Source organism: Podarcis raffonei, chromosome 6, assembly GCF_027172205.1.
Source record: "Podarcis raffonei isolate rPodRaf1 chromosome 6, rPodRaf1.pri, whole genome shotgun sequence".
NCBI classification, from domain to species: Eukaryota; Metazoa; Chordata; class Lepidosauria; order Squamata; family Lacertidae; genus Podarcis; species Podarcis raffonei.
Genome location: NC_070607.1, coordinates 2283226 through 2294287, shown reverse-complemented (window position 1 = coordinate 2294287; position 11062 = coordinate 2283226). Strand labels below are relative to the sequence as shown.

The following is an 11062-nucleotide window of genomic DNA, read 5'->3' as shown; positions in this document are numbered from 1 at the left end:
TGCGCAGGCGCAGAGGCGCCGCCATCTTGGCCTCTTTGTGGCGAGCGGCGGCGGACCTGGCGAAGCGGGAGCCGCTTGACGGGCAGAGGAAGCTCCTATGCTGGCAAGGGGCTGAGGCAGAGGTACCCGGCGCAGGACAAGGTTACATTTAGCAGGATTTCATTTTTTTTAATAATAATTGGCACGTGTGGGTATGAGGGCAGGGGCGCCGTGGAGAGAAAAACGGGCTGGGGAGGCAGGGGGAGGGAGGAGACTGCGCAGGCGCGACGAGGCGTCGGGGAAAATGGAGTGGGAAACCGCATGCGCAGTAGAGCTGCTTGGTTTGGTGGGCGGGAGCCAGGCGCGCGTGCGCATTTGTGTTCCCTGCTATGTTGGCGTCCGGTTTCATGCATAGAGTCGAGAAGGCAGAGTCGTGAAACGACCCCTGATTTCCGGGTTTAGTTTGGGCTGTTGGGGGGAAGCCACGCAAGCGCACTAGGAATGGAACGGCGGTCGCCTCCGTCCAATCCAGTGCTTGGATTCGATACATAGAATTGTAGAGTTGGAAGCGGGACGGCGGCAATTTATTTTTATTTTTTTTATTCATTACATTTCTGTACCACCTTTATATTTTAATAAAGCTAGAGCGGCCTGTGTTGCAGCCTCAGGTGTTCCTGTTTCATCTGTAAGCCGCCTTGACTCCCTGTCAAGGACATAGCCGGATTACAAATAAATAAATCTATAATAATAATAATAATAATAATAATAATAATAATAGTAGTAGTAAATACTTAACTATTGCCGTCAGCAATGTAAGGATAGAAACATAGAATTTAGAGTGGGATAACAACTATGGAAATAAGTTGTCTTTTCTCTCGTGTAGCTGAGCTTGAAATAGTGTGGACTGTGCTGACTGGGGCTGATAAAGAAGCCACAGTCCAAAATATCTGGAGGGTACCACATTGGGGGAGGCTGTGCTAAATGTGAGATAGCTCTGTCGGTAGAGCATGAGACTCTTAACCTCAGGGTCATGGGTCCCACATTGAGCAAAAATATTCTGCATTGCAGCGGGTTGGACTAGATGACCCTCTTGGTCCCTTCCAGCTCTTTTATTGTAGCATTATATCTCAGTGTGGCCAATGCTTTCAGAGTCCTGAGTTCCCTCTTGTTTTGTGTCAGTGGCTTCTATTTGTGTCCTCCTAACAAAAGGAAAATGTCATTATAGCTAATGGGGGACATCTGGCCTCTAGTCTTGCCGCTTGTGCTGCCTGGGGCTCCTGGGAACTATAGTTCAAGAATACTTGAGGGCCAATTGGAGAAGGCTGCTCTGGAGAAAGAAAGTTAGTCTATGTCCTAGTGCTTTAAGTATGTTTTTCAACCTCCCGCAGTAGGGGCTGCACTACTCCATCCAGTTTTGCCATGGGGGACGTGAAGAATTTCCTGTATGCTTGGTGCGGCAAGCGGAAGATCACCCCAGCTTACGAAATCCGTGCTGTGGGCAACAAAAACCGACAGAAGTTCATGTGTGAGGTGAGAGCCTGTGTCTGAGGAGCTCAAAGCAGCTTTGCTTTGTCTTCATGTGCTCATGCAAGTGTGCTGGGAAAAGAATGTTTCCTAAAGCTGGGATGGGCAACACGTTGCATGGGCCAGTGACATCTCTTGTCTAGCACCAGGCGCTTTTGGGTGCTCTCCAGAGACTGCATTAAGCAGCCCAAGCCCACACCCTACTTCGTCCACCAAAACTGTCCTCCATCCCCATTGCCACTTGGCACCTGCAGCTGGACATCCACACCCTGATTTAGATTGTACTTTTTATGGCAAACAGGTAATGGGAGTTGTTCATTGTAAACGTAAGTTGCTGTATGTTTTGCCCTTCGATCCTCTCACTTGAAGAAGTCTCAAAAGCAGCATGCCCAGTTGTCCTTTGCACTTTTCGTTTTCCAACTTGAAGTCAGTTGGAAATGGAATTTGCTTGAGCTGGTATGGTGTTGAGACTTCCCATGTTTTTCCCTCCTGAGCCTGTGTATCCACTCATTGCAGGTTCGGGTGACAGGCTTCAACTATACTGGCATGGGCAACTCCACCAACAAGAAAGACGCCCAGACCAACGCAGCAAGGGACTTCCTCAATTACCTGGTTCGAGTGAATGAAATCAAAAGTGAAGAAATCCCAGCTTTCGGAGTAAGTGTTTCTGTTCTGGGGGATATGCGATGTGGTATGTCATGATTTTATAATCAAGGCTAGGTTTACTGTCAAGGACCAGGATATGGTCTGAAAGCATATGAAGTGTGTCTAGGTCTGATCGAGTGACTACCTGGAAACCAAATGTAAGCTGCATTTTTTCCAAAAATTTGCTGCAAGGAAGGCCATATACTGAACTCACAAAATACTTGTGCAAAGTTGCTATGTCTGTGAAACTGGCATAGTTTATTACTGTGGATGATATTTGAAGATTGTATCCAGCTATGTTTTACTCAGAGTAAATCTATTGAAATGAACGAACCTAAGTTAGTAATGTCAACTGATTTCAGTGAGTCTGCTCTGGGTCTGACTAACATTGGAGGTTTTGTCTTTCCACCCACTTTCTAAGGGTTAGAATCGTTCTTAAAAGAAAAGAAAGCTGAGGCACATAGGAATGCAGAGCCCGATGTGTGGAGGACATGTAAACGTACAAGACTTTTAAATTAAAATATTTTCCAATCTGCATTATCTTTATTGTTTTATCACTTGTTGTTGCCTGGGGCTCCTTTGGAAAGGATGGCAGATTAAAAAATAAATTAAAAGTAAGTCCACCCCAGTTTTGCAGCTCTTTAAGTTGACTATGAAAGGAAAATACTTAGCAGAGTCTGGGTCACATTTGGGGATTGGGGACTCTGAGGAAAGCAACATTGTAATTCACAAAATACTTGTTCTTGCTTAGGCGGGAGCTGTGGGTGCTGGTGATGGAGAAGTGGCTGGAACAGAAGAAGGTGCAGATGGGTTTACTACACCTTTGGGAGGGCCGATTCCTCCTCATCTGGCTCTCAAAACAGAAGTAGGTAAGGCGTTGAACACCTGCGTCTTACATGCCTTATATACGTTACACTCTTGGTGCTTTATAAATCAAGAGGTTGCGAAGACAGAGGTGGTGAGACTCTGGGGAATTCTATTAAAATGTACTCACAGCATGTGTTTTACAGCTATTAGGAAACACTTCGCTTTCTTCTCTTCCCTGATAGATGGTGTTCCTTCTTCTGGAGTTGGAAGCTCTGGCTATGGGGTAACTCAGTGGGACCGCGGAGCTAATCTGAAGGATTACTATTCCAGGAAGGAGGAGCAGGAGGCTCAGGCAGTAAGGGTTGTTTCTCTCCCCCCCCCCCCCCCCTTTAAGATAAGTTCAGTACACGTTATAGTTCCAGGTCGGTTGATACATAGAAGATACTTCCATATGCTTGTTTGGTGGGGTGGAATTTATGTGAGATTATTCTGCAGGTAAAGCTCAAATATTTGATATTTTTATCTTCTTGGTTAGCATATGAAGTAACTTTTGTTACTGTTACGCTTCCTTTAATCTACGGCTATATTTGGGGGATAGTGGAATAATTCTGGGCATATTACAAAATAGATTCTCAGGGGTTGCCTATCAGAACATGTGGAGTCTCCAATACACAGATCTAATGGTTTAGTCATAGTATTAAAGTTGTTTAATTTACTGTGGAAATGCTTATCTTAGCTTGCAGACAAGATGATCCAGAAATCTTAAAGCCTGTTTCTTCTAATACTGACATGTAACAAAGTTAAGAGTGGCCCTTGTAAACTTTAATTACAAGACATTTGTTTCTTACCATCAGACTTTGGAGTCAGAAGAAGTAGACTTAAATGCTAGTCTTCATGGGAATTGGACCTTAGAAAATGCCAAGGCACGCCTGAACCAGTTTTTCCAAAAAGAGAAGATTCAAGGAGAATATAAATACACCCAAGTGGGGCCTGATCACAACAGGTTTGCTAGGTTTTCTCCTTTGTGTTGCTGATAATGTTGAAATGCTTCTTGGCTGCTCTGCACTTTCAAATAGGGAATTTACTTAACTTAATGGATACGCTGAGTAAACAAAGGTACAATCAACTATTTGTCAGTCTCTCTAATCTAGCCATTGCCAGGAGTGGAGCATAGCCTCCATAGAGCTGCATTCCCTCTGCTGAGAACATACAGTTTTGTGTTTTGGCAACTGCCCGCCCCATTTCTCTCCTCCCTTTCAAGGAACTGTTACCATTATTTGACTTCAGCTTTCCAGATAACAGCCAGTCTTCTGGCTACAGTGCTGCTTTTGAAGCTGAGCTTGGAAGAGGTCTGTATTTTAGTGTCCTATATTTGCACTTAAAGAACAGAAACAGGCCTGGTGACACACTTCCAGGGCAAGGAGGCAATTCCCCTGTGATCCCTTCTGGCTGGCAAAACAACAGCAGGAAATCTGGAGGGAGGACTTCTTGCATCACTTCAACAGCTGTCTCTGAAAATTCCAGAAGCCAGGAGCAGCTGATACCATCTGCTTGGTGAAGCCTATGAGACACCAGGAGTATCCTCTTTAAGGAAGGAACTGGAAGATAAAACTGTAGAGTGAAAGTTTTTTTTTAAGGCCGTCCAATTTTAGCTGTGTAAACTGCTTTGAGAATATTCCTTTTATGTCAAGGGTGGAAAAGGGCACATGCTGCAGTTATAGCTAGTGCTCACGGCAACGATACTTGTGGGTTTCTGGTGTCTCTTTCGAAAACACCACCAGGTGTGCAAGAAAAGGCAGTGCAATTAGGGGAGAACCAGGAGGTCAAGGACCTCTCTTGTTCCGGCTCCAATGATCCATAGTTGGTTGGGCTGAATATGTTCCATCTGAACTGGGCCATTGTGTAATCAGAATCAGATTTAATTTCTGGCTTTAAGTGTACTTTGTGACATTACTTTTTTCTTCCAGCTTCCAGTGGAGATAATTGCTTTGAGTACGCAAAACATTGTCAGGGTTGCCATCTTTTTACTGGCCCTACTCCTGGGTGTTAAATCAGCAGCCTGGCGTGCAGTAATCACTTTGGTAAAGCTTCACTATCCCAGGAAAACCTTTGCCTGCTTAATTTCTGCATGACAGACTAGAATACAAAAGAGTGGTACTGGTAAAAAGGTGGCAGCCCTAATTTTGAATGCTTTGGAAGGTGTTAATTACAGAATATTTTTCCACCCAACTGTTGTGGAAGTTGTACTTCTCTGGAATGTGACTTCCAATCCATTTGCTTGATGAAGATGGGAGCAGTGAGTGACAGTACGTTTCTCAGCCTGCTTGCTATTTTCCAGAGAGCATTCCAGGGTGTAGAACTTGTTACTCCCAGGAAGGCTCGTATGGATCACTTGTGTCTGCAGGGAAGCAAAAAGATGTTTTCGAAAACATGCTGTGATGTATCCAATGGTTTAGATTTATCTAAAACTTAAACTTGCTCAGTTGTGAGAATGTGGGGGGGATGCACAGTTTGTGTAGCCTGTGCAGTGCAGTGTTTCCCAAACGGGTCTCCAGCTGTTTTTGGGCTACAACTCCTAGAATCCCTAGCTAGCAAGACCAGTGGTCAGGGATGGTGGGAATAGTAGTCTAACAACAGCTGGAGACCCAAGTTTGGGAAACACTGTTCTAGTGGATGACTGTAGTTACGCAAACAAAAATTCTGAGAAAGCATGGTTTGGTTGTATTGGTAAGTTTTGATGTTCCCTTTTTAGTGTTACAAAAACTTCTGCTTCCAGTTCTAGAATAACTAGAGGTCACCATTATATCAAATTCTGCTGTCCCATCTTTTAAAGTGCCAGCTGCCTGGTTCCATCCTGATTTGAGTTAAAGCCCATCCCTTTGCGCAGACCTAACTTGTCCCAAATCGAAAAGCCCTCCTCCCAACACCAGTTTTGTTTTAAACTCATCTAACATGGAACTCTGATTGACTTGAAACTGGAAGCAGATTCCCAAACCAACCTATTTTAAAGTTTTAAGAAAAAAAGCTTAGGTACTGGAAACAGTTCATACTATTTTTTGCTCTTCTAAAGGAGCTGTGCACATATTTCTATCCCATTTTTATAAATATAAATATGCTTCCTTTGGGTAGTCTCATAAAAAAGCTAATTGCAACTTTGAAACTGGCTATTTGGGCTAATACTGTGTCTGTTCATTATGTAACTGATTCATTTTGTGAAAATTAAGAAGTGGATAGTTTCCCATGGACAAATACAGCAGGGAATTTTTTTAAAAATTCCACATCATAGATGAGAGTTGGTACCATGTCTTTCTGGCATTTCATTTGTGATTGGATATTTCTTTCCAGAAACTAGTTTGGGAGTATATAATTCTAAACACAAGCATGCTTTCCTTGCGCACAAACAGGGTGCTCTGTCAGATGGCAGGATGGGAAGATGACTCCATAGCAGCATTGCAGGTTAAGCTCCAGGCTGAAAGGGGTGGCCAACTGCAACACCAGAGATTTTTGCTCATTCACACATGTGCTGCTGCTTAGGCTGTACTAAGCAATCACATGGGGATCTATTGTAAATTGATTTCTGGTGTTGCTGTTCCCCCCCAGGTGGAGGAGAATGAATTGAGTGCTGGATATAAGCCTGGCTGAGAAACATACTGGCATCGGTGTCATTAATGAAAGGGTGGCTGTTGTGTCCCTGAGAGCCAGTGGCCTTTTGACTCATGAAGCCGCTGTGCCTGAAGGTCAGTTCACTGGTGGTTTAGGAAGAGGCCTCTGAGCGTACTCTAACTTCTCTTGTTTGCAGTGAGCTATCAAAACCTTGAACTAGTTGCAGGTGCAATGTGATCTTCTTGCAACACAGCAGAAATGCTGGGGGCAATTCTACCTATTAAAGTATAAGGAGACCTCAACAAATTTTAAAACCCAGTTTGAGTTAATTACCATTCCCAAGCAATTTATTTAAAACCTGACAGTTCTTACACATGTTTACTCAAAAATGCATCCCACTCAGTTAAATGAGTAACTTTCTGAGGACTATCACCCAAACTTCATTGGTAATAGGTGTATACGTTGTAACATAAACATATTTAGGACTACAGCCTTGTCCATTTGAACCTTAAATGACCAAGATATTTGTGGAAACTAAACCAACTGATCACATTCCAAAGCAGGTAAAAATAAGAGCCACGTGAAGCTGTGTATTTATCTTGCTACCTTGGATGGTAGTTCCAACCTCAGCCATATTTTTCCTAGATAGCTTATTGACGGAAGTGCTACCTTTACTGTTGCCTATTTTGCTGATTAGTCATATTTTGGCTCCTTTTTGGGCAAAAGCCTGCAGTTGCAGATGTGAGGCTGAGATAGACAAAATCCTAAATGGAGTTTTTAAAATCTGGTTCTCTTTGGGTTTTGGGTTTTGTACAGTGTGCTTCTATTCTGCAATTAAATCCTGTAATTTTTTTAGTCTAATTAATTTTTTCTTCTCAATGGATTCATATTAATTTGGAAGCTTATGATTCGCCCATTCTTTTTTAACCAGCAAGACATGCAGATTATAAATTATTCTCTTAAGAACCCCTTAACCTTCACAACATTGTGAAAACATATGTGCTTGGAAGGAGCTGCTCATTACAGTTACTTTACAGCAAAGTCATTAATTTTTTAAAAGTGCTAATCATGTGGAGTTAACAGTGAAAGATTGAATTTTATTGGGCTTTGCTTAATGGAAAAGGCCTGGCTATGTTGGAGGTGCCTAGTTGGATCTCCCTCAAAAACTAAAGCCCTAATACTCTGCTTTCTGTATGTGTTGCAGGAGCTTTATTGCAGAAATGACCATTTATGTCAAAAAGCCGGCTAGAAGTAAGTGTCTTATTGGGAGTGAATTTAGTGTTGTATTTTGTGCAATCCCTATTGGAAGTTTTTTTTAATATACTGTTGGTTTTGGTGGTGTTAGTGAGTCTCAACTCTTTCAGGCACTTGCAGTTGAAATCAATATGTGAAGTACAGTTCTCTTCCTAGTGGGGTGGGAGAGCTGAAAATAATGCCAATATATATCACATCTGGCAACCAATGCACCCCTTTGGTGTCAGATAGTACATGGGTAAAGTAAAGGGACCCCTGACCATTAGGTCCATTCGTGGCCAACTCTGGGGTTGTGGCGCTCATCTCGCTTTATTGGCTGAGCCGGCGTACAGCTTCTGGGTCATGTGGCCAGCAGGACTAAGCCGCTTCTGGCGAACCAGAGCAGCACATGGAAACATCATTTACCTTCCTGCCGCAGCGGTACCTATTTATCTACTTGCACTTTGATGTGCTTTTGAACTGCTAGGATGGCAGGAGCTCACCTCGTCACAGGCGTTCGAACCGCCGACCTTCTGATCGGCAAGTCCTAGGCTCTGTGGTTTAACCCACAGCGCCACCCGCGTCCCACAGTACATGGGTAGATGAGTCTAAAAAGCCCAGGACATGGCCCTTTAGCAGCTATGATGGCTCATTTACCAGAAGTAATGTATTTAGCATTAGGTCTGGAAGTGTTTACTCAATTCTGACTAAACTAAGCCTCCTGGTGTATATTTTTCGCTAGGAGACATGTTGTAGCCTATAGCCCAAACTACTCTAGGTCCCCTTGATTCCATGCCCACACATGCCAGCCCTCTTATTGCATGTTAGCCAACAAGGTACACAACTAGAGAACCAAGACCCTGCGGGATAGCTGGGTGAATGGGAAAAAGAAATGTCAAGAGCCTCTGATTTTGCTGTAGTAGTAGTAGTAGTAGTAGTAGTAGTAGTAGTAGTAATTTATTGTTTGTACCCTGCCCATTTGACTGGGTTGCCCCAGCCACTCTGGGCAACTTCCAACATATATAAAAACATAATAAAACATTAAACCTTAAAATGTTTCCTATACTTCTATAGGTTATATAGTTACTCATTTCCTGATGGGAAGGCATTCCACAGGGTGGGCGCCACTACTGAGAAGGCCCACTGCCCTCTGTTAGAGGTGGTCGCTTGCAGCTGACCAACCTCACGTGTATAAATAAATCTGAGATTGAACAGATGATAACCCTTGAACAGGTTATTGATTTTATAAACAAGCCCTAACACAAACTTGGCTGAGATAATCTTATTTTTTTAAAAAAATAATCTTTATTACTTTTAAGACTTACAAAAAAAAGACAAAATAGAGCAGAAAAGAAAAAAAGAAAAAAAGAAAAAACAATACAATACAATATATAAGCAATACAAAACACAACCTTAACACACTAAGCAAAACAAAACAACAATTTAAAAACATATACCATACCATTTCATTACTCTATCTTTCGTTCCCTTATTTCATCGACCTCCTCTCACCTCCCTTTTTGTATTCCACTTCTGTTACTTGTTTCAGCAATTCCTTTCCATCTTTCTCTATTTTTATCATTATGAATATCTTAACATATTTTTAACCTTATTTTCCATTAATACTAAAGTACTTATTTGTACTTAACTCCTTATAACATTTCTGCTAAAGCCATAAAGTTTCATTCCAACAATTTTCTAACACTCATTAATTTTACAATATTTCTATATATAAACTTTAAACTTTCCCAATCTTCTTCCACCATCTCTTCTCCCTGGTCTCGGTTTCTGCCAGTCATTTCCATCCATTCCGTATAGTTCATCAACCTGGAGATCTTCTGTCCGAGGCTCTTAAATCTTTTCCAAGTCCCTTCTGCAGTTTTTCTTCATATTCTTTGATGCTGGAGATGCTGAAGAGCAGGTCTCGGGGGGGGGGGCGACCCAACCATGCCCCCATTCCCTCTCGACAGGCCAGCCAACTCTCCACAGCTAGAACCAAGGTCCATACAATATCTCAAATCATGTTTCAAAGCTCCTCCAGATCCAAAGGCCCCCACAACTCCAATCACCTCCTGACCCAGATTCAGGACCCAAAGGTCAGCAAATCCCTGCATGAAAGAGTCTAGCCAACCTTCCTTCTCCAGTCCAAGCAGGGCTCCAATCTTCAAATTCTGACTTTTTCTATATTCATTCATAAAAGGCCTCCACTTATAGTCCTCGATTTGCCTCTGTAAGGCTGGGGCTCCCACTTGTGTTACTTTAGGTTCAACAACAACAACTTTCTCCTTCGTCTTCTCCCCAATTTGTCCTGTCAAAGTAGGTTCCTGTGTCAAATCCTGAACAGTTTCTGTATTAGTGATCACTTTTTGTCCCAAATTAATCACTTTTTGTCCCAAGTTCTCAAGTTTAATATTCATAACATCCGTCTTCTTGTGGAGCTGTTCCGACGAATAGCTTATCTTACATAATACAGTCACTAAGGTTCCTTCTGTCGACATTCTTAAGATCCAAGGTCAGTCTCTGATTCTCACAGTTCTTCTCTTGCAGCTGGAAAACCCCCAGCTCCACTCTTGTAACAGTTTCAAAAGCTCCCTCTAGAGGGAAACAGTCTCCACTTGTATCAATCCTTTCAAACACAATTTAAACTATAAAGTTAGTTTCAATTTTCAGCTACTTTTCCTCCTTTTTAAACGCAGAAGGGGACAATGGAAACAATATATTTCTCTTATTTACCCATCTGTCAACATACTTTCTGTTCACAGTCAATGAACTCTCCCAAGACGTCAATCTTACTGGCAGCCCGTTTCCAGGTTCAGAGCAGTGGTAATTTGATTTTTCACTCTATCCTGCAGGCTCGCTAGGTCCAAAATTTCCCCCCTCTTCTCCTGCTTCCAAGGGGGGTTTAGTAGTTTTAACCGATGGAGATTTAATCCTTTACAAAAGACTTTCCAAGGCTTTAACTTGCGACGTCTTTGCTTCAATCTATTTACAAAAAAGGAAGGCGGACTTCCTGTTTAAAACCTTTCCGTTTCAATGCCAAATTAATAAATTTAAAGATCCAATTTTCCGTTCTACTCACGGGTAGTTGTTTCAAGTCAAATTGTCCACAGGAAAAAGTCAGCGCTCTCCGGCAACAGCAATGCGGCTTCACTCCGTGAAAGAAGCAGTCAATTCAAAGCACCGCGCCGCTCACCCCACTTCGCTCCGGATCCCCAAATCAGGGTTTCCCCGTGAGTAGGGGAGGCGCAAAAGGTGGCAGCCGAATCCCAGG

At 42.7% G+C, this 11062-nt stretch overlaps 1 protein-coding gene across 4 annotated transcripts in view; it reads left to right on the top strand.

The window, feature by feature from the left end:
* Window positions 1-11062, top strand: part of DHX9 (DExH-box helicase 9) — a 29638-nt gene continuing 18576 nt past the window's right edge. The window contains exons 1-7 of one of the 4 annotated variants that reach the window (XM_053391111.1): window positions 1-122; window positions 1368-1509; window positions 2020-2160; window positions 2900-3017; window positions 3198-3310; window positions 3810-3958; window positions 7763-7809. In XM_053391111.1, coding sequence (XP_053247086.1) covers window positions 1399-1509; window positions 2020-2160; window positions 2900-3017; window positions 3198-3310; window positions 3810-3958; window positions 7763-7809 — 679 coding nt within the window. In that variant the 5' untranslated portion in view covers window positions 1-122; window positions 1368-1398. Of the gene's footprint in view, window positions 142-1367; window positions 1510-2019; window positions 2161-2899; window positions 3018-3197; window positions 3311-3809; window positions 3959-6571; window positions 6693-7762; window positions 7810-11062 lie in introns of those variants that run through there. The other 3 variants (XM_053391112.1, XM_053391110.1, XM_053391113.1) reach the window with 3 other exon arrangements.